This window comes from Thunnus albacares, chromosome 8, assembly GCF_914725855.1.
Source record: "Thunnus albacares chromosome 8, fThuAlb1.1, whole genome shotgun sequence".
Classification (NCBI taxonomy): Eukaryota; Metazoa; Chordata; class Actinopteri; order Scombriformes; family Scombridae; genus Thunnus; species Thunnus albacares.
This window is the reverse complement of record NC_058113.1, coordinates 864723-888513: the sequence shown is the minus strand read 5'-3', so window position 1 is coordinate 888513 and position 23791 is coordinate 864723. Positions and strand designations below refer to the sequence as shown.

Below are 23791 nucleotides of genomic sequence, written 5' to 3'. Positions count from 1 at the left end.
AGCTCATAAACCAAGAGAAATTCTGGATCTACTACTAATGGGTAGACTAATCTTCCATTGGCATCCGCCCTGACTAAGCTAAGTCAAATGAAATCCATTGATGGCTGGTACTATTTTACATTTTTATTTTTATTATCAAGAAATCTAAGTGACTGAAACCAACATAAAAAATTCTATTGTACTAGACAGACTTAGACTAGAGTATGATAAATTCACTGTTGATTTAGGTGTTTTCATGGGATTTGCTGGGAATAGTAACATCAAATAAAGCCAGCCTCAATTAGATTCATCTAATAACATTACACAAAATAACAAATAAACATGGGTCAGTACCATACTACATGTGAGGTTCATTTAGGTGCTGTGTCAAAGAGAGACTCCTTTAGAAGTCTCATTCATTTGCCTGCATATCAATAAACATTACTTAACACTGTGCATTTATTAGGAAGTGAGGCAACAGCAAAGCATCAGAACAGCAGAGAAACAAGTGTGTAAGGTCTGTATCCAACAGATCAATTTATTAGTTTTTGTTACACAATATCACATGTGCATTCCCAACGCAGAGGGGCCAGGCAGCACTACAGGCAGCCTAACCCAGCTTCACTGCCAGTCTTGTGTGGTCCAGTCAGTGTAAGTAACCACAGACTGTGGCTGCATACAGTCATTCCCTCCTGTACACGGGCTGCTGGAGTTCTAACAGAGGATTTCTACTGAGAGCCACAAGAACACAGCAAAATAATTCCCAAACAGGAGAAAACAATTACACTACCAAAACCTAAAAAAATGATATACAATCATACAAACCAGAGATTTTAGAAAACTATACACGATTGAATGTGCTTGATGTAATTTCGGCATTATAACTATTTTCCATTTCATGTAAATATAGACTGACTTCATGTTTGGTTTTCCACCAATTAAAGTTGCTGTAGTCAAATATGCACATATCGAAAAACTGTCTTTTCATGGTTCAGAGATAGAGCCTCAAGAAGGAAAATAAACACTGTTTCCATCGTAAGACCTCAACCACAAAATCAGATCATGAAAAAAATCAAAGTGTAAAGGTTTCGCTGACACAAACCTCCTCAAAATCAAACAGAAATGATTGAAGATGCATAAAGTAGAAGCAGTGATGGACTGTAAGTACTGCAACAGCATATCACACCTTCCCACAGCCACTTAAATACTTTCTTTACACTTTCTTACATGTATATATAATATACAAACCCCTCCAATTCAGTCAACTAATCCCATCACATCAAGGGAAACGATTGCAGACAGAAAAAAATAATTTAAGATACATCATGCTGCTAGTTCAGGGTGACAAGGTAGGAAATAAAGCAAACATCTCATTAACTAGTGAGATTGTTGCACACACTGCATCATGTCGCATTGCCCTGACACTGCTTTCTGAAATAAAGAACATTCAAAATAAGCAGCAAAAACACTAGTGAACAGCCAACACAGTTGCAGATTTCAAACTAACTTGTGCCAGTTGTCCGGTTATATAATTCAGGAAGCAGTTGCTTTCAGTCTGAGCTGAAGGCTGGAGAAGAGAAAGAGCTCCTCAACGGATCTCAGAAGACAAATAAATAAAAGACCACCAAGTCTCTAGGTGATCATTAAGTCCATTTAGATCAACAGGAGAGGAGAAAGAGCCCAGAGAACATGTGCAGCTGCTTCAGAGTTTTAATATGACAACACCAGGACGTACAGTAGTACTGTATTTACATCCACTACCTGCTTACAGGCTGCTGGCAGGTCAGCCACAGAACCCCAAATCTGAACACCAGGGATTTTACTCAAGAGTGGATTTTAGCCATAATAAAAGAAAATGCTCTATCCGTTCATTCAGAGCTTTTCTGTCCTTCCTTTCTTTTTCTCTGAAGACTGAAGAGGTAGTTTCACATTCATAAAGGGATATGGATGCTGATTTGGAGACACTAGTTTCTAATTGTAACATCATTTAGAATGATAAAAATAATATGACAGGAAGTCAAAGGAAAATCATACTGTAGCAGAATTCTTTCTTTAACATGAGTAGGCTTTCCATGGCATAGACATCTCATCAGTGGGAGGGGAACCTGCAGAGGCGAGCCCTTCACGCAGGTCCCCACAGTCTCAAATGGCATCAATGAGCCACATGTGCTGTCACTTGTCACCTCATTATTCACAAATCTCTCTGTCTCTCCAGAGTTGGTGGTGAAGGCATAGTAGAAGTGAAGGTCTGGGGGGGAGCTGGTGGAGCTGGCCCAGGAGAGACAAGATGAGTACCCAAGAGAGTTTGCAGGCCAGCAGGCCGCTGTCTCCAGCGGGGGTTTAGAAACCTGGAAGAAGGAGGGGTTGTGGAGGTGACCTGGGGTTAGAGCTGGAAACCCTCCATGGGTCCTTCCTGCTGCTGGAAGATGAACTGGCCCTGACTCTGGTCCACCTGCGGCGCCAGGCTGGCATCCTCCTCCTCCACACCAAAGTAGTGTTCAATCAGGTCGAAGGCCTTCTGGTAGATCTCCTGGTTCTCATGGCTCTGCAGGAACTCGATCTTGTCCAGGCCTGTGCATGCACAGACACACATACACACAAAGTCCATATTTTTGTACTACACTTCACACAACTCTGTGGCAAAAGTACAACAGGAACGACTGAACTGTAGTATGAATCTTAAGAACTGGGTTTCAAAAACTGTCAACTACTGCTCTAATGAGATATTACCTGATTTAAATTGAAATTTTGTTCTTTTGATGGAGACTTTGAAGGCCACAACACAGAGGTCATAGCAAGACATACAGTGCTAGTGATCATTCTACTAAACATTGGTTTGTTAAATGACCTGCAATGTAACCATCTGCGCTAGGATGTACTAAAAATACAGGCTGAATAAAGCAGTTGTCACCAGCGTGTAATGAATTCCATTCAATGTGAGAGGAACGTGTTTCAAACACATCCACTGGGTGGTGACACTGGCTCATAAATACATTGACACTGCAGAACAGTGTGTCGCTTCCACAGCTGTTTGTCAGACTATGAAGGGTCAAGATGGGCTTAAATGAAACTAATGCACACGAGGTGAGAGCCAGAGCCTGATTCAACAGTCCACAGTCATTGCAGGCTTCTTTGATGTTTCTGCTACATTAATAACAAAGTTGGATTTGAAGGCATCAAATGTCTTTGGCATTTGAAGGCATCAAATTTTTGTCTATTTTTACATTTATGTGCTTAAGGAGCTTGTACACTTTTTGTGGGTAGGTTGGTGTAAACATATTTATGACACTGATCCAATTTTTCTAAAGCACATCAAACTGTGTGGATATTTAGCTGTTCATTTATGTTTAAGACATTTCAATTAAAAGGCACTTCTGGCAAAAACTACTTTATCAGTCACTGGATAAATTCAATAGTCTCAACCAGAAACAAGATAAATATACGGTAACAAGAAACCTATTCATTGACAGGCTAATCAGATAACAAACCTGGATGTAACAGCAGAATGGTTGGCCTGTTCACAGATGTATTTCTGATAGTGAGCCAGCAACAAAATATGGAAATTCCTATCAAGTGTCTAAAAAGTGAATGGAGGTGTGGGTGTGAATAGTGTTAATATGTTAGCTGTGTGTTGAGTTGCAGAACTGTACCGTAAGCCTCCTCGATGAGAGCACAGTAAGGGTTGATGCCAGTTCCGTTCTGTTTGGCTTCCTGTTCTCCCAGTCTGAGGATGTTCTCCAGACCGTTCAGAGACACCTGCACGATCTTAGAGTCCATCACTGTCAGCAGGTCACACATGGGCTTAATGGAATTCAGAGACACCAGGTACCTGTTCACACAAAACAAGTATTAAAGAGAGGGGAGATATAACAGATTCTTTAGTGTCTGAGTTTAGTGAACCCATGTATTTTGCCAGTCTGAGTCTGAATCACAACGGTCCGTTCAAATAATTTTCAATCGTACATACAGTGAAACACTCATGCTATAGGCTGTCATAACAAAGAGCAGCTTTGTGGCACTAGCAGGCTGAGGTGGACAGTAGAGTACAGCCATTTTTATTTTATTTTAGCGGATACAATCAATTTAAATATGACCGGATTGGCATTTCTACCAACAAGGCAGAAAGCTGTTTAGACTGTTAATGATGTTGTTCTGGTTCCAACTGCAGTTGAGCTTAAATATATTGAATGCAATAAATGTAAAAGTGTGCTGTATTGCTATAATCACTGGTAATATTCCCTTTTATCCATGAAAAACTTGATGATGATTTCAGTGTTTCCTTGCCTTCAGAATGGATAAGTATGGTAAACATACCTTATCTGTGCAGGAGTGCCTCCAGAGGTGGCGTTAGTAATAGCCCAAGCTGCCTCCTTCCTTGTGCGGAACTCAGCCTTCTGAAGGATCTCAATCAGTACAGGGAAGATGTTGGCATCAATCACATTCTGACAAGAGAAGAAATGATGTCAGCTACACAGAACGGCAGCCCTTCTTCAGACATGACACACTAAACCCATGTAAAGCAGTCTTTACCTGAATCTGAGCTCTGTTTCCTGCTGTGATGTTAGACACAGTCCAGCACGCCTCCTTTTTGATGGACTCCTTGGGACTGCTAAGCAGGTGCAGTAAACATGGCAGAGCTGAACAGTTCAAGATCACCTGAGATAACAGTAATATATCAGATTTCATTACATGTGCTCCCTTGTGTATAAATCAATGAATAAATAAAGTGAGGGAATCAGCGTGTACTGAGACAAGTGAACAATCCTATACCTGTGTCTGAATGTCATCTCCCGTCACAATATTGCCCACTGCACGTAAAGCAGGAGAAACCACCTTGTAGTCACTGTGCCTGTAAAAAAAAAAAAAAAACAAAACACCCAAACAACATTCACACAATATGTTGAGAAAGCTTCAATGCAATTTTGTATTGAATTAGTATTGTGGAGAAAACACACTTAAATTCTTCGCTAGAATGTGGTTCATCATCATCATCATCATCTCTACATGAATCTCAAAACAAGCATTATACCATGGCCATGAAAAATACTTTTTCTGATGATTAGCAGGACATATGAAGTATACAATACCAGCCAAATGTTTGGATATGACTACTCATTCAAGGGATTCTCTTAATTTTTTACTATTTTCTACATTGTCGAACAATACTTAAGACATCAAAATTATAAAATAACATGAAATTATGTAGTAAACAAAAACATGTAAACAAAGCAAAATATGTTTCATATTTTAGATTCCTCAAGCTAGTCACAGTTTGCCTTGATGACAGCTTTGAACACTACTGGCAATATCTTAACCAGCAGGTGTTCCTTGTCAAAGTTAATTGGTGGAATCTATTTGCTTTCTTAATGCGTTTGAGACCATCAGTTGTGTTGTGCTGAGGTAGTGTTGGTATACAGCAAATAGCCCAGTTCCACTACTGTAGTAATCCATATTATGGCAAGACCTGCTCAACTAACTACAAGATCTGTGGCACCACAGACATGCGGAAAATGTTCTCTGCTTTTAACTCACTCCTCACTCTGCCTCCTCCTCCGCCCTTCACTCTGCTCAGTGCAGACATGTTCGCCCCATTTTTTACTGACAAGGTCTCTGCGATCAGTAACCAGTTCTGAGCATGACCAACTCAGTCTGCAGCTTCCAGCTAACAGGTCTAGGGATGCCATGATGAGGAAATTTTCCCATCGACTAATGAAATCGTGACAACACCGGTGTTACTGGTTATGCCTGACATTTTACAAAATAAGATATTTGTCAATGACCCTCATCTGAAGAGCGCTTACTTTGATCTTTAACATCAGATTTTTCGTATAGATCTTCCCTTTATTTAAGAGTTAGTGATGGCGGGCTTCAGGCTGCTGCCAGCAGGTCGTCCTCCGTGTATAGCTGGACTGTCATGTTACTGACAGTGACTGACACTGTCAGTTTATAATTGTAGTGTCTGTCATCCGTCTAAGTATCGAAAACAAACTTGATACTTTACAAATTGGTGTTTTTTTATTTGATGTACATGGGCGCTGATAGGCAAAAATGAAAAAAATGAAACTGCCGCCGAAAACCACAGTATTGGCGGTGGGCAAGTCATGTAATCGGTGTATGTTCCAACATCGTGTAACATCGACCACCATGGCAAACCTAAACAGCACCACACTCTCCTCATTCTCCCCTCTGACTGAGGGGAAGTCTCCAAAGTCTGCTCAAAAAAAACCACTCAACCCAGCCCAGGTTGAAAACTACAGATGGTTTTCACTCCTGCCCTTCCTATCAAAAATACTTGAGCACACAGTCTTTAACCAAGTCTCTGGATTCCTTTCTGAGAACAACCTGTAAGACCAAAATCAGTCTGGCTTTAAGTGGGGGCACTCTGCCGAGACATTCTCTATCGGTTATGGAATCACTACACTCAGCTAGAGCTGCTGGTCAATCTTCAGCCATTTCGCTGCTAGATCTGTCAGCTGACACAGTTAACCACAGAATCCTCCTCTTCACACTCACTGAGCTTGGTATCTCAGGATCTGCCCTCTGCTGGTTCATGTCCTACCTCTCAGGCAGATATTTTAGAGTATATTGGAGGGGAGAAGTGTCCAAACCGCAGAGCTTATCCACAGGCATTCCTCAAGGGTCAGTGCTTGGTCCCCTTCTTTTCTCAAAATACACCACCTCACTTGGCACAATCATCTGCTCCCATGGTTTCTCATACCATTGCAATGCTGACGATACCCAGCTCTTCCTGTCTTAACCTAACTCATGCTCACAAAGTCTGCCCCAAACTTGGATGTCATGATCGATGGCCAACTAACCTTTAAGGTTCATGTGGCCACAATCACTCGGTCATGTCGATTTGCCCTGTACAACATCAGGATTATTTTCTAACATGTATAATGTGTTTCAAAAGAAATCTCTGATTTTCCCTTACACAGACTAAGTTCCTTCAAGTGCAGTCGCAAAAAACATCAAACGCTATGATGAAACTGGCTTTCATGAGGACAGCCCCAGGAAAGGAAGAGTTACCTTTGCTGCAGTGGAGAAGTTCATTACAGTTACCAGCCTCAAAAAATCACCAATTAACAACTCAATTTACAGCCCACATTGTGCTTCTCAGAGTTCCAGTAGCAGACACATTTCAACATCAGCTGTTTGAAGGAGACTGCGTGAATCAGGCCTTCATGGTTAAATTGCTGCTAAGATATCACTAGTGAGGGAGACCAATAATAACAGAAACACGAGGAATGGACATTAGACCAGAGAAAATCTGTACTTTGGTCTGATGAGTCCAAATTTGAGATTTTTCAGTTCCAACTGTTATGTCTTCATGAGACGCAGAGAAGGTGAGGGGAGTGTATCTGCACGTGTGGTTCCCTCCGTGAAGCATGGAGGAGGCGTGATGGTGTGGGTGGGCTTTGCTGGTGATACTGTTGGTGATTTATTCAGAATTCAAGGCTCACTTAACAAGCATGACTACCACAACATTCTGCAGCAACACGCCATCCCATCTGGTTTGTGCATAATGGGACCGTCATGTGTTTTTCAACAGGACAATGACCCAAAACACACCTCCAGGTTATGTAAGGCTGTTTGACCAAGTAGGAGAGTGCTGCATCAGATGACCTGGCCTCCACCTTGCTTGACCTAAATCCATTTGAGATAGTTTGGGATGAGTTGGACCGCAGAGTTAAGGAAAAGCAGTCAACAAGTACTCAGCATACAGTGCAACTCCTTCAAGACTGTTGGAAAAGCATTCCAGGCGACTACCTCATGAAGCTGGTTGAGGGAATGCCAAGAGTGTGCAAAGCTGTCATCCAAGCAAACAATGCTTACTTCGAGGAATCTAAAATACGAAAGATATTTTGGTTTGTTTAACACTTTTTGTTTACTACATGATTCCATATGTGTTATTTTATAGTTTTGATGTCTTAAGTATTGTTCTACAATGTAGGCAATAGAAAAAAAACAACCTTGAAAGCCATCATAAACCAAAGCACTGTGCAGGCACAGACATTTCAGACATTTTTTTTCACCCCACCACAGACTTGAAGTTTTGTAATGTGCTACAGTGTTCGTGTTCAGTGCAGTGCTAACATAAGCCTCTGGGTGATGGCGTATGAAGTATTCACAGAATACTTCACCTTTGTCTTGCATCGCTAATTATTAAGTTTAAATACATTTTGTAAAAGCCAAATGTTTGCTTTTTTTTGAAGATGAACTGCAAGAAAACTCAAGCACGTGTGTAATGTACACTAGCCTCAAGGTTGAGTTCCGCCTCTTTTGGTCTGTCAACATTAATAACTAACATTATTACAAATCTTGAATCTTGACATTTGTAATTTGATTCAGAATTGTAGAATATAAGAATCGTGATTCTCAGAAGAATGAATTTTTTCACACATTGCTATTAATACCCAGTCTAGATCAGTGTGTAAAGTACAGTAAACTGCAGGAAACCACACTGCATTACCAGATAAATCAGAGATGAGACAATCCTATCCACTGGGTTGAACTGCCTACAAGCAGTTAAAAGTGGTGACAACTTAAACACATCCCTTTTCCCTTTAATAAGTAGCCTTGCGCTGTCCATTACCTTATCATATCAGGACACCTGGTCAGGCATTATCACATACATGCCATCTTAATATTTTGAAAATTCAGCTTGGCCTGCTGTTCCTCTAGTGAATCACCTAATAACTCCTCTCCTATAATGAGCTGTTAACAGCTTCTTACATGAGCAGCTCCACCAGCCGGCGGCAGACCCCGGAGTCAATGACTGTCTGGATCTTCTCATTAGGGCCGTCAGACAAATAGGACAGAGCCCAGCAAGCATCAGCCAGCACATCTGGATCACTGCTGAACAGAAGCCTGGATAGTACGCTGAGACAAGGAGATACCTGACAGACACCAGAGACAAGGACAAAGACAGAGGGACAGTTTACGATCAGAGCTGAATTAACAGTTAAAGAATAAATGCTGCAAACAGAAATAAAGACAATGGGCTCCAGTATTCCAATTCAGTCATGACAACTGGACTGACCTTGGCAAAATCAGGTGGTGGGTTCTTCCCCCGGCACAGGTTTGACAGCGCCCATACTGCATTGCGGGTTGTTGTGAGACGGTTGGATTTAGCGAGCAGTCTGGATATGACAAAAAAGGGATCCAGATGTTATCACATCACATACAACAAATTCAGATGGACACAAAATACACTGAGAGCAAGGACACTTACTGCTGTAGAGATGGCAGAATGCCACAGTTGAGCACATAGTCTCTGCACTCGGCATTATCTCCAGCTATGTTCCCCAACGCCCACACTGCCTGAAACACACCACACAAGTCACTGTACACACTGTAGTCCAACAGTACATCTCACCAGCTCAGCATTGCCTATGACACTTAATGCATTGTTGTGTGTTGATTGGACAGATGTACTACACCAATCAGTGAACTATTAAGATTATCATGTGACTCATTGGCCTGATTGGCACCTGACTGGCAGCACCTCTGAGCATGGGCTCTGCTACAGTGGTCAGTAGGTGTCTGCTCCAAGAATCGGCATGCCACATTTGACTGATCTGGATAGGGCCTGTGCGATAGAGCAACTTCAAGCTGGTGTTCCGCAAAACCAAGTTGCGGCATTATTCGGAGTGAGCCCTAGTACCATCTCCAAAGTGAAGGCCAAGTTCCATATAACGGGGGATGTCAGAGACAGGCCGCGAAGTGGGCGTCTCAAGAAGACAACACCCAAAGAAGACCATTTCCTCACCCTGTCAGCACTTAGGTACCGTAGACTGTCTTCTACAGATTTGCAGTCAAGGTTTGCAGGACGATATGGCTGACGGCTCACTGCCCAGACAATCCGGAACAGACTGCATACAGCCAATCACCGGTCTCATAGGGCTGCCAGGAGGCCTGCCATGACTGCCCTTCACCGTCAGGCCCGTTTGCGCTGGTATGGGCAACAAGTGTACTGGAACCTGGATCAATGCCAGGCTTCAACCTGCTCTGAACGCTTCATTTGCGATGTTACTTCTACTTCCTCCTCGTTATGACGTTGTTCGTGCATGCATGTTGCTAAGGTTTTTCCCATGTGTTGTTTGCATTGTCCACTCTCATATTTCGGATTGGATTTGGGCTTTCAAACATGTGCAGATGTATTTGAGAATTGGAAACCATTTTGAGTCAAGAATGAGAAAAGGCAGTGAAATCCTACTGCAGTGGAAACTGCTTATAGTGATCACGTCTGTCCGGGTCAAATTGATCACTATAAGCTGGTCATTATTATAACCAAATTTTTCTTCCTTATTTAATTTCTCATGCAGATTACTATCTTATTGACATTTGTATATTTATTACATGAATATAAAGTGATGAAACAACAGGCAGCTTTGCTATTTACTGAATTTTATTGACCATTTCAAAATACGCTTGTTGTTTCACTGCTGCATCTTGTTGGTTTGTTTTTGGCAGTTTGTCATAAGCTTCAAGGAAACTACGTTTTTCATTGAGAGACTTTCTTTTCCCTGTCATTATTTCAATGTGCACACAGAACCAGCCTCAGGTAACCAGCTGGCAGCACATGGGTTGTTAATTTAGGTGTGGGGGTGGGGGCCGCAGCGGCCCGAAGTGAGAACGTTGAACCCGAATCAACTTTTGGAGAGACGCAATCGCTGTACCACTCCCTCGCTTACACTCTGTCCTATTCCTTAAAAGGAGTTACTCTACCTGGTTTTTCCTAGGCAACAACACAGACATTGACTCACGTTTTGAAACCGCGCTGCTCAGAGGCTCCCAAACGCTATTGATTTGCAAATGAATGGACATTGGGCGTTATTTTTGACATTTAAAAAATTATTTTTGGCCTGGCGGGGGTTCTTGTTTTTCGCAATTTTATATGCCAATAAAACTATTTGCTTTCAAAAACAAAAACCCCTGAGTGGTGAAAAGGCTGCTTCTTTAAATAGGCTACATTTGGCATATACATATTGTTTCTAAACAAAGAAGTGCTCATTTTAGCCGTGGAGTGGTTCTGAATGTGTCATTTTACCAACAAAGTAAAATTCAGATTTATAGTGTTCTATTGTGACAACAGATTTATGTTCTCATCAAAAATAGACAACATATCACATGATTTACACGTTTCCTATGTATTTTCTTGGTATACAGAAATATATAAAGTACCACAAAGCTTATAATCTGATACAGGTACAGATCAGTGCTGAATACTAGAATGACTGAATACTAAAAACATTCACAGATCTAAAAGTGTAGGTTCACAAAAAGTATTAATGCATGTATCAAACACATGACTTACACACTCTTATCTATATGCAATATAGTCTACAAAGCTGACATGTTAACACTTGTTATTTTAAGCTTATTACTCAATATACAACTCAGCTTAAAAAAAACGAGATTGTCACAACAAGCAGCCAGACCTCCTGCACACTCATTCACTAATTACACAACATCAACAGGTGACTGAACAACCACTCAATTAAAAACAGGATCAATTCCAAATGAATGAGGGAGTCCAGACAGCTCGCTGTAACTTCAACAAGCAAACTACCTACAGCACATTATATGAACTCTGCTGCATTCTTGTTAAGGAGATAAATTCACACAACAGCCACAAAGAGAGACATTTAACCATCAGAGATGAAATTAGCGACCAAAGAGACAGGGAGAAGCTGTATCTGACTCATGTTATCTGATGTCTTCTTTCTATCATGGAGATGAAGTATCCATGTCATAACGTCACCGCAATGCCTGATAATGGTGCTGCAGTTGCTAAATACACATCATACGTGTACTATGGGAGTAAAGTAAAAAGAAAGAGGAATTACTGTAGTTTAATTTTTTTTTCTCCTATGTATTTATGTGTGAAAAGACCGAAAATGAACACTATAAGCGGACTACTTGATTACTGTGAGCGAAATATTTAAACAGCATTTGTATGGGAATGATTCTGTCCCGAGCTTTTTGATCCATATAAGCAGTTGATCACTATAAGCGGTTTCCACTGTACTACTACTGTTTGTTTACATAGCCTCTGGAGATGGGGGAGGTCTGCTGAGGGGAAGCTTCCTGGAGCTAACCAATCAGAACAGAGTAGGCTCATCAGAGGGGGTCCTTCAAGAGACAGGAGGTAAAACAGCCTGCTTCAGACAAAGGCTGAACTAAAGTGCTGCAAAAAGGGCAAGTATAAGATGAACAAGGAGTTTTTTGTTTGTTTGTTTGTTTTTACTGTAAATCATGCAAAGATATTCCAGTAGAGCCCAGATTATAAATATAGACCTATACCATTGTAAATTGAATGTCTTTGGATTTTGGATTGCTGATCAAACAGAACAAGACATTTGAAGATGCCACCTTGAGCTCTGAGAAACAGACATTTTTCACAATTTTCAAACAGTTCATAGACAAAATGAATAATCAATTAATCAAGAGAATAATCAGCAAATTAATCAATAACGAAAATAATCATTAGATGCAGCAAATTAAATAACTGACAAACTATGCGTCTAATCATAAAAAAAATACAATCTAATAATCAGTCCCACTCATTATGTTGCAACATTGCCCAGTGCCCACAATGGTTTACTAGAACCAGAGATAACAAATTTACATCCTCTTGTGGTATACAGCTTTTCGTTCACATCCACTTCTAAGTGGTGTGTTTATTCGGTCAGGTGCAGAAAGGCTTCATATTGTTTTTTTGCTATAAAGTCTACTCGATATCTGTCCTCAGTTAATTCCTTTGTGGTGTGTTACCAGACCACAATTATACAATACAAGCAAAAATCCGAGCCAGCAGTTCAACAATACACTGTTTCAACAAAGACTTATTTCAAATATATACAGTTTTATGGTTAACAATAACGCATAAGCTCATATTTAATGTGTTATCTTGTAGGCTCTCACCTGTTCCTGGACGTCCTCATACTCGGAGTTCAGCAGCTCAATGAAAATGGGCACAGCTCCTGTTTCAATCACCACCTTGGTGTGCAGGAAGGTACCTGAGGCAATGTTGGTTAGAGCCCAGGCTGCCTCAAACTGTTTGAAGACGCACATAATGCACACAAAAATGACATCATAGTCAATCCACACTCTGAAATGACTAGGGTCAAGTTTATTACTTGACATTTTTCTTGTGCAATTATTTGCTTCACAATTAACTACAAATCGAGCAATAGAGATCATTTTAAGTTCTGGACTGCTGAAGTGACATTTCAGATTAATTAAATACATTCATTACATTGCCTGGTACAAGTTATTCTTGGTAGGTACAGTTGAGATCAAATCACTGCTCACATTACATGGTGAGCACAAGATATGTGTTTAGTACCATGTTTTCAGTAGAAGCAGTGGCACTCTATACTGGAAAACCATAGTTCTTATTTGATTTTTAAAAACCATTTAGACATTCAGATGACTAAATAAACTTAAGAAATAAACTTTCCTTGTTGTAACAATGCTTCTTGGCAATAAATCTTATACGGTTGGAAAGCCTGTTTATTTTCCTTTTAAATGGTGCCACATTTGTAAAGAACATGCATTTGTGGGATGAGCAGCAGAGCTGAGTATGTGGGTTGTGCCCATGAAAAATTTGACAAATCTTTGCCAATACCAAACTGCTATTTTTCTGCCATTGACTCTTGTTTGGTGTTTGGTGTACTGGATGATTGAAGTTTGAAGAAACAAGAGAACTACACATATTGGCAATTTAACAATTTATTCATTTAACAAACAGGAGCCTCAGAAGCATGTGGAAGAACCATACGCAGCCACAACAGCCTGGTCCTCATGCTGGTTACCAGCCTGGTCACACACTGCTGTGGGATGGCATCCCATTCTTCAACCAGCATTTGTCACAAGTCAGCCAACGTGGTTGTGTTGGTCGTCTGGCACGAATCAGGTGCCAGTCAGGCACCTGATTCGTGCTTGGGGGTACCAGAAGCTCAAAACAAGTCAATAGCAACAGCAAAATAAGCTGTTTGGCATTGGCAGAGAAGATTTGGCAAATTTTTCATAGGTGCAACCCACATGCTCAGCTCTGCTGCTCATCCCACAAATGCATGTTCCTTACAAATGTGGCACCATTTAAAAGGGAAATAAACAGGCTTTCCAACCGTATAAGATTTATTGCCAAGAAGCATTGTTACAACAAAGAAATAATCTACCAAACACAAATTTCCTTACTTATTATGCTAAGTTTATATGTCTTGCTAATCATAGCTTCAGGCATACAGGCTGTCTGCTGTGTAGTGAAGCTCTTACCTGCAGTGTGCAGTTTTCACTCCTCTTCAGGAACTCCACAAAACAATTCACAACACCAGGAGTGGAAATGACCTCATCTATAGGAGGGTTGGGCTCTGCACAGAAGAACACAACACGACTAATCTCTCATTGACTTTAACTTGATTTAAAAGAAAGCAATGGCTCTCATCAAGTATATGCAAAAAGAGATTAAAAGCCTCTGTTACCTTTGTGTTCAGTAGAAAGTGTAATTATCTTTTCCTTTTTTTATATCAGCTTTTAATTACTCATTTATTATTTTTTCTGTCTTTAGTGGTCAACACTGTGATGGTTTTGCGGAATTTGTTTTGTGTCAACACAACTGTTTTATTATCAATGATCTTGCATGCTGATGAATAAATGAAACATAACTGGTAAATATGATGAATGGTCTGCAACCAAAAGTTAACTGTTTCAATGAATTAATTTGAAAGCATCTTACAGTCTCCTGTCTGTATGAGAATAACACAATGAGGGGGAGGAGTGCTCCGCTGTGTTTAACATTAACGCTATGTCTCCAGCAGTGGAGAGCAGCCTCTCTGCTGCACCTTTAGCTCCAGGGAAAGCCATTGTTGTCCAAGACGCTGAACGGATGCAGGGTTTTTCAGGTGAAAAAGACTGAGCACTGAGTTATTTTCTATTCTCCTCTCTTTTTCTGACCTCAGTGTTGGTTTAATTTGTTTAATTCTGCAGTGTGTGTTGGTCAGCTGGTCTCATCCCATTTGTCACTGCTGCTCCGCTCTGCGGTGATGACGTAGAAAGTTCACAGTATACTTCATGTTCATCTCACAAAAGGTAATTTATTTACTCACTAAATCAAAAAATGTTTGCAACCGCTGCCTTTTTTGAAGATGGATTACAAGATAACCGAAGATAACTCTAGCATGTACACACTGTAGACAGTCTGCTGCACTGCCCTCCCAGTTGAATTCCGCCTTTTTCTGTCAACATCACATGCCTGGGCATTGATAAAAGGAACTGATAAGCTTGGAGGCATACAATTCCGATGGATTGGAACAACTCAACTGGAACCGGTTCTCAATTCCCATCCTTAGTTCAGGTACAGTGTGTAACAACACAGTCCCGTCAACAATGCACTGCAAAAAGTAAAATCTTCATCAACAGACTAAAGAGCAGTAAACAGATACATAGATAAAGCTGTGAGAGATTATTACTTGGACTTAATAAAAGGGATGGACAATATAGCGAAGGCCGATATATAAGAAAATAATATTTTTTTCCTTTTACTTCAGTGCTCGAATAATGGAAATATTAGCTGATAATTATGCTGATAATGAGGTTCCTTGGCCAAGACTAGTAATGCTACTCAAAATCTGCTTCTGAATGGGAATTTTTGCCTCTGCATTGGTGCCTGTTGGCACCAAGGCGGGGCTGAGACACACACACACACACACACACACACACACACACACACACACACACACACACACACACACACACACACACACACACACACACACACACACACACACACACACACACACGCCGGGACAGAGGCCACAGCACAGAGAATGAAATGGACTTTATGTTATACTTTACCCAAGTGAACAACAATGCTCGTTATCAAAAAGTGCAACAAAATCTGCCAGTAAGGGAGACAGTACCAACAATTTATCAAACAACTGTTGAACCAGCAGAACATAAACTCACTTAATCTACAACTGGAATTTTTTTACAACTATACAGAGCTTGTTATGCTCATAGTGAACCATTATTAACCAGCTTTAAATGAATGCTAATTGTAATGATTGAGCCTTATTAGCCAAGTATCTTAAATGAATTGAATTCTTGCAGACTTTGAGCCAGAGACCAACCAGCTCTCCTCTCTGCCAGCAGCACCTGCAGCAGAGAGTCTGTTCACATCAGCAGAGGGAGGATGACTGATGCCACCAGGTTGTTAACCAGTTTATTGTAAAAGACCTGCAGCCTTTCAAAACAGTGGACTCTGAGGGCATTAGTTAACCATGAATCAGTTCAACAGTATTTAACGTTATTTTCACATCCTTGTTTATAAAGAGTTATGGTCTGGTGTGAATTGGTCTGCATGCAAGTAAAATAAACCAAGGTTATTACAAACAAGTTTACAACAAATATGTGTATTTTTCATTTTAAGGATGGTGGAGGCTCTCTAAATATTGAAGTTGGGTTAGAAAAATAAACTTGTCAATCTCAAAATATAGCCTTTATTGTTCTCTTTACATTTTTGCAATTATAAGATTAATATTATTATATTATCCTATATCCTATATATTATCATATCAGTATCGACCAGGACAAACAAATAATTACTGCTTATCTTTATTAGTCCTGAAATTCCATACTGAAGTATGTCTTACTTGATATTGAATATATTATGCTGATATTAGAATTCCACGGATGCAACACAAACCTTTGGAGAGTAATTTCCTGAATTTCTGTGTAGCGATTAGCTGCTGATCTGGGTCTTCAGAGAAGATCATCTGAATCATGTCTGGAGTAATGACCCCATCCTGCACAAAAGTCAACATTACAGAAATATTCAAAATTAAAATCATGTTCACAATTGCAGAAAGAAAGTGAGCTTAATAGAAATTTGATATGGCTTTAGCTATAATGCCAGGCCAGATAAACACAACAGAAGACCAACACTTACACCTGCAACAGGTACTGTGGAACTGATGTCTGGATCCTGGATTGGACACTCCAGCATTGATTCATCACTTGTAGGTACACATACATTTCTCCTCTTAAACAGCTGTGGGCAGAGTGAATGTCACATGATTAAGCTGCTGTTTATATTTTTACCACCTTGGTTTGATGAACTGATTGTGACATGCACACACCAGCACATATGAAAAAGTGCAGAGGTTTAACTGTAATTGAGCCATTATGAAGCCCTGAATTACAAAAACACAATGTTGATCATTTTAAGACTTTTCAGACTTGCATTCATTTAAATTAATAGAACAGCCATGATAATCAAATCCATAATGTCATGTGTTATACTCACAAATACTCATGATTAAACCAAAATGCTCCAAATTTGAAATATCCTACTGTTGATGTCTTGAGATATAACTGAAATGTGTTGAGTTTCAAAACACAGGGAGTGAGCTGGGAAGGAATTTGTGAATTTAAGGGTGCTATATAGGGTATGGTATTGTTTGAATTTTATTGATTCCGATTCTGCTTATCGATTACTGTTCTCATCGATTCCCAGTTTCAATTACAACATGGTAAAAAAAAGGTCAAATGTTTAGATAACAAAAATATCTTTACTCTTTTAAGTGTTTACTTTGACTTTTATTGTTTAATTTTTATTTTATTTTTTTAACGGAACATTCACAAAGTAAATACATACAATAAAAAAGTATGATCCACAGTCAGTACATACATTTTCTTGTGGATGCTGTGGTATTTGACACTCCTCAGTTTTCTCCTTGGTCATCTTTCCCTTTATTGCCAAGGAGAATGGTGTGTTGTGGCTAGGTATCCCTGGCTCTACTGGAGGTGCTAGCGCTGGCTGATGTCACACTTGGGCTAGGAGACCGCAAGACATCAAACACTGGACATTCTTTTGGATCAACACTGTGCTGCCTTAAATGTTTGGTCAAATCTGATGTACAACCAGACTTACAGCTAATTAGCTTCCCACACGGATTGTACTTTGCCTCGTCATTTTCTTTAATGAAGTGAAGCCACACTTTTGAGCATTTACTGGTTCATCTTTCACACTGTTGTGACATTAGCCATGCATGCTTGTATCTAAACAAATTGACACGCTGTTGCATTGATGCATGATGTAGACAAGTCCTGGCAGATAGCCACGTCCTTGCAGATATGTAGCCTTTGTTAGTAACAATAAAGGGTTATCGCGTTTAAGGAACCGATAAGCAGAACCAAAATTCTTTTTTTTTTTAAACAGGTACCCGGTTCTTGGCATTTTGGATTCGGTTTTAAGTTGGAACCAGTTTTTGGTTCCCAATCCTAGGGCTGTAACAAAATCAGGAAGTCTAGATTACATACATAAAACTTAATGTAAAAAGGGTTTTAATCAAGTGGTTCAAGGTGAGACAGCGTTTACCTGCTCCTCTCTTTTCTGTTTTCGAAGCTGGATTCCTTCCTCCTCTCTCCTTCGACGCATTTCCTGAGGATTCAGCGCTTTGTTCTTATAGCTCTTCATCCTGTAGTTCTCTTTGCCTGGGCTTGCCATCGTGTCTGAAGAGTCCAGGACAGGCCGTTTTAAATTGAGGTGAACTTATTCATCAAAAGCAAACATCATTAAATGTTGAGGCTCTATGTCTCTGACAACATTTGGCTCGAGAGAGGATATAGTGCAGAAAGAAGATTTGCACAAAGGTTTGCAGTTACAAAATAGGTCTGCAGTTACGTATCTGTTTGTGGGTGAAGAAAGCTCATACAGAACTCAATTGTATGTGTAAATCCCAAGTTTACAGCTACAAATTAAATCTATGAGCACAAATACTTTTGTCCCACATTTGACGCTTCCTTCTAAATCCTCCTGCCATGCTCTGAAACGGTGGGGGCGTGTCTGCTGAAGGTGCTGAAAGCACACCCCAACTGAACAGTCTCTGAACTTAACGACACTTGCTGAACTCCCATATAAAAATACACCATTTAAAACAGGCCTTGTTTGTAGGTGTGGAACAAGCAAGATGGATGATATTTGAAAATAAAGTAATGTTAGGATCCACTGTTTCATTCGGCGCCTATTTAGTGGGTAAATGTGGACTTGTTTCAGTAAAAACTAGTTGTAACTTCAATCACTAGTTAGTGAGTGATCCATCATCAATCATCGTTATATTAAATTGTCAATGGATTTTGAATGAATTTTTCAATGGACTTCAATGTGAATGTTTCTCTGTTGAGTCTTTTGCAGCTTCATTTTCACTGGCACCCTTTGATAAACTGCCTCTCACGCCGTGCTTTTTGGTGAAGTGCTGCCCAGAGAATGAAATAATTGCAAGAAACGATATTATTGTCATTTTAAGACCATTTATGCAACAGTTGCGTTTAACATGGTAACACCGGTTCAAACAATGTACCGTTATAATGAAATGAATCAAAGCAGAACCAATGGTGCTTTTATTCTGAAGCACCAAGCATGTCTTGGGCTGGAAGTGTTGATGTGGTTGCTGTGAACTTGAAGCCTCCAGTCAACAGACGGTCAGAGAACAACAGTTAGCAGTTAAATTGTTACCGGTCTTACAAATCAACTGGTTTTCCTGTTAACTGGTTACCTTTGTTTGTAAATGTCAGGTTTCTCATGGCAGCAGACGTTCTAATCATGGAGAGGAAATGTAGCTGACCTTGCAAATGCCTGATTATGATTTATATCACTCACAATTTCATAGACTACACTATCCATCTGATTAATTCAGCTTATTGATGGTTTATAGAGTTCAGTGAAACTGTGGGATCAGAATTATTCTTAACCATATTTTGATGTATTTTCTTCAAAATAAAAAACCCACCCAGGTTTTGATACCAGGTGTTAAATCTAAAGGAATAAAATCATCAGGATATAAAATCATAATCAGGCATTTGCAAGGTGAGCTACATTTCCTCTCCATGATTGGAACATCTGCTGTCACCATGAGAAACTCCCAACGTTTACAAACAAAGGTAACCAGTAACTAGGAAAACCGGCTGATTTGTAACACTGGTCAGTGGCACCATTAAACATGAGGATTTATTCACTGAGTGGGAAACTGGCATCTTCTGGATGCCATTTGAACAAACTAATGGCTCTCCGGTTCACGCAACAATGCTAACAGGCTACCTCCTTAGTAGGAGTGTCACAATTCTCCAAATCCATGATTCCATTTGACTTTCAATTTAAAGGTAAATGGATTGTAAATGGACTGTACTTGTATAGCGCCCATCTAGTCTTCCGACCACTCAAAGCGCTTTTACACTATGAGTCACATTCACCCCTTCACACACATTCATACGCTGAATGGGTACAGGGGCTACCATGCAAGGTCCCAACCTGCCCATCAGAGGAAATCTAATCATTCACACACATTCACACACTGATGGCACAGCCATCAGGAGCAATTTGGGGTTAAGTATCTTGCCCAAGGACACATCGACATGCGGACTGGAATCCGCGAGGGCTTACGGTTGTGCCATTGTCATATCGTCAAGTGTATGAGGGCTCTCCAGCAGACATTTTGAGCCCTTTATGCACACTTTCTGTAAATCTGCATCTTTGCAAAATTTGCCTGAGGGTAGTTCCCTCAGGCAAAGTCTGGGGAAGGGAATTAAAAGAAAAGGAAAAAAAAAAAAACGGTAAACATACTGACACGTGGATGTTCAGCGTGGCATAGTGGGTGTGCTGGTATGCCTACATTTACAAAGAAACACTACATTAACAAGGGTTTAAGATACATAAAAACACATGAAATCTGAGGAATGCAAGCATAGGTTACATTACACACCTACTTTATTCATCAACCATTTATTTCAATTTTTTCTTAATGATGCTGTTTTGACAAAAACAAGTAGATTGATTGTCAACACCTCTTGTCCATTCTGTAAGGCAACAGCCTGGCAGACAGTCAGTCCCTTACTTTACTGCATGTGCTTGTGATTATTTTATATGCTGGATATTACCTATCTGTTTTATACTTTGTTTAATGTATTATGTGCTTTATGAATGAGTGGTTTTACTATTTTTGTCTCTGTTTTTTTTTTTTAAGTGAGCTCACCAAGACAAATTCCAGTCAGTCATATTGATATGGCAATAAAGTATTGAACAAAAAGTCCCAAACCCACAATTATAGGCAACATGTTTTGGTGTTGTCAAGGTAATGTGATATATTGATAAAGTGCTGTCCCATTCCTATTTAAACCATTTCAAGTCCTTGCAATCACTATAAGTCTATGAGGGTTCAGGGCTTACGGCTTAGGGGGGACATTGGGATTGAGCCATAAATTTGATTCAGTGGCTGTGAATTTGGGATTGACACATACAATTGAGTTCTGTGTAAAAAAAAAAAAAAAAAAAAAATTCACCCACAAACAGACATGTAACTGCAAACCTTTGTGTAAATCTTCTTCATGCACTCACACATTGGAAATATTCTGTGCAACTCTTTTACATTTGTTCACAAAATGTCATGCAAAGCTGCAGATCCTCCTTACAGATTCAAAAATTAATTCTATTTGTTTGTTTTTTTTACGCACCAAACATTTGAATTCATTTGATCAAAACGTTTTTACACATTCACACATTTGACATTCTACTATACTTATGACCCTGATAGGAGCCCCTATCATACACCCAACCCTATACAATGAGCAGATTAAAAAGGTGTTCTTCCTTGATCAGGTCTGATACAGGGTTTGTGAGGTATCATCCAAACACTGGGGAAAGTTCAGTTCCAGAAAAGCAAAAGGTAGATACACAGTAAGATGGCAACTTTCGAACAACAGCTTTGTAGATAAATAAATACTAATATTTATATTTGTCTGGCAGGGAGGATTAATAGGTTTTATCACAGAGTGCTGAGTATGCGGAATGGTACTGTGACCATAGGATATGGTCATTGTTTCATACTGCAAGCAAATTGTTTTGGGTTTTTTGTTTGACTTTCTGATGATTATTAGCAAGCAAATTAGGATTTATGACAGGCAGCATAATTTGGGAATAGAACAATACTTATTACAGTCATGGTAGTCCCCAACTTTAACGTTATGCAGAGGAACCACGATCAATTTCCAAACGCTGAGGATGGGAACCATTTAAGTTCATATCACATACTATAATTTTAAACCGTGAGGTGCAAAACAACCACAACAAATTCGTACAAAATAAAACTATTGTTTTCATCTTAGTCATTGAGTGAATGTTTCCAAAATTCCTATAGGACAGTTCATTGTTAGTGTAATTTGTCTGTCACTGTGTACAATCTTTCAGCATCATTTCTGGTTTTAAACGGACATATTTCTCCAACACAGGAAGGAGGAGGTCATGCTAAACTCCGTGCATGCTAACGTTGTACTGCTGACAGTTACAGCACAAAACCACCAAAGCATGACCTAGAGTCAGTCAAGATTAACACTACATACGTACAGCTGACGTAAACCCAACCAGCAACACTATGTTTTACTAATTTAAGATTTAGCAGCATCTCTCCATGGAACAGAGCAAAATGTTTTTGGGCTATTACCAGTCTGTTTCTGCACTAGCTTCACGCTAGCTCCTTCACTAATGCTGCGTTGGGTCAGATAATGTTATCACAGGTGTATTTAGTTGCAATGGCAACAACGTCAGATCTCATAACACATATAAGCACTGATTCTTACCCACTGAAGCTCTAATGTACCTGAAAATGCGTGCGGGTTTTTAACAGCGATAACCTCTCCTTCTCTCCCTCTGCTTCAGCCTCTGATAGCAAAATGGCGTCTTATTAAAACTTTCCCAGCAAACCCCTCGCATTAACAACACTACACGTCACCTCCGTCAGCTGCCGGCCGGTGTTCCGGTTTCCGTAAAACGTGTTAATTTCGTAAGAGTTAGCTAGAGCCGAACCGGATATTTTTCTTCAAAATAAACGAGAAGTGACTATTTCATCTCCCATGGGTCTACTGATGCATGTCAATGCAGTATATCAGAAAGAGCCCATTTCCAGCTCCATCTTTAACAAATAAAAAATATCTGAAGAAAAACATTTTGATCTAATTGTAATAATTTTAAAAGGATAAAAAACATACATAGCCGTGGCAATTATTTTGTTCTGAAAGTTTGGGCCGGAAGTACATTTTGTGGTTGTGCCATAAACCTTAAGCTCAGTTTCGAAGCTGAAGAAAGGAAAGCACAACTCACTTCTGCCTTCTAATTGAGTGCTGAGTGAATTGCATTAATCGTGAGTAGACTTTTGTACACATTCTGTCAAAGTGAAGGTAGTCTGGCCGTCCGAAGCTAAAAGACAACAATGCATGTTAAAGTGTTGAATGTTACTGGCCACCAGCCTGCACTATGTGACATATCGTCTAACATTATATGTATGAATCGTTGTGACACCACTGTTCCAGTCATGCTTTCCAAAGCGTCCATAGGTGCTAGGCGATAGCACTGAGAATGTAACTCGTGCCACATTCCATTCAAGTATTTGCTTAATTAAGATAGTTAGGCTAATGGAAATTTGACACACCTTGCTAACACTTCAAAGCTTCACAGCACGCATTTTAGGAAAGCTAATACTAAATATTGCATAACCTTCACCCATGTAACAAATGAATTAATAAATATAAATATATTTCTCCTTTGTGTCCATTTGGTAAATATGAACATAATTGTTTAAGAGCTCTTCGTTCTTTGTTTTTTCTTTCTTTTTCTTTTTCCTTCCGTACATTTTTCGGTCGCTAACTACTTCTGCATATTATAACGAGAAATACAAGTTCAGACCTGTTTTGTTGTTTTACCGGGGACACCTCAACCTCGAGTTAGCTGTTGCTGCGGCATGGAAATAAATCTTGG

At 39.8% G+C, this 23791-nt stretch overlaps 2 protein-coding genes across 4 annotated transcripts in view; one reads left to right on the top strand and one right to left on the bottom strand.

Moving 5' to 3' along the window:
- Nucleotides 1-488: 488 nt before the first annotated feature.
- Nucleotides 489-22760, bottom strand: kpna5 (karyopherin alpha 5 (importin alpha 6)). 3 transcript variants are annotated; one of them, XM_044358097.1, is made up of 14 exons: nt 22638-22760; nt 18368-18501; nt 16937-17038; nt 16694-16793; nt 14266-14360; nt 12910-13041; nt 9215-9303; nt 9023-9122; nt 8716-8879; nt 4750-4828; nt 4510-4635; nt 4294-4421; nt 3630-3808; nt 489-2550 (listed from the first exon to the last, which is right to left on the bottom strand). In XM_044358097.1, the coding sequence occupies exons 2-14, from the start codon at nt 18494-18496 to the stop codon at nt 2363-2365; spliced, it is 1611 nt and encodes a 536-aa protein (XP_044214032.1). In that variant the 5' UTR covers nt 18497-18501; nt 22638-22760; the 3' UTR covers nt 489-2362. The 3 variants fall into 3 exon arrangements, with proteins under 3 accessions (XP_044214032.1, XP_044214033.1, XP_044214034.1); XM_044358098.1 differs by having other exon boundaries at nt 22618-22749; XM_044358099.1 differs by lacking the exon at nt 22638-22760 and adding an exon at nt 17678-17823 and having other exon boundaries at nt 18368-18481.
- Nucleotides 22761-23070: 310 nt separating this feature from the next.
- LOC122986758 (zinc finger containing ubiquitin peptidase 1) overlaps nt 23071-23791 on the top strand; it is a 38991-nt gene continuing 38270 nt past the window's right edge. Inside the window, exon 1 of the mRNA XM_044358100.1 lies at nt 23071-23177. The gene's annotated coding sequence lies outside the window, so the exon portion shown is untranslated. The remainder of the gene's footprint in view (nt 23178-23791) is intronic.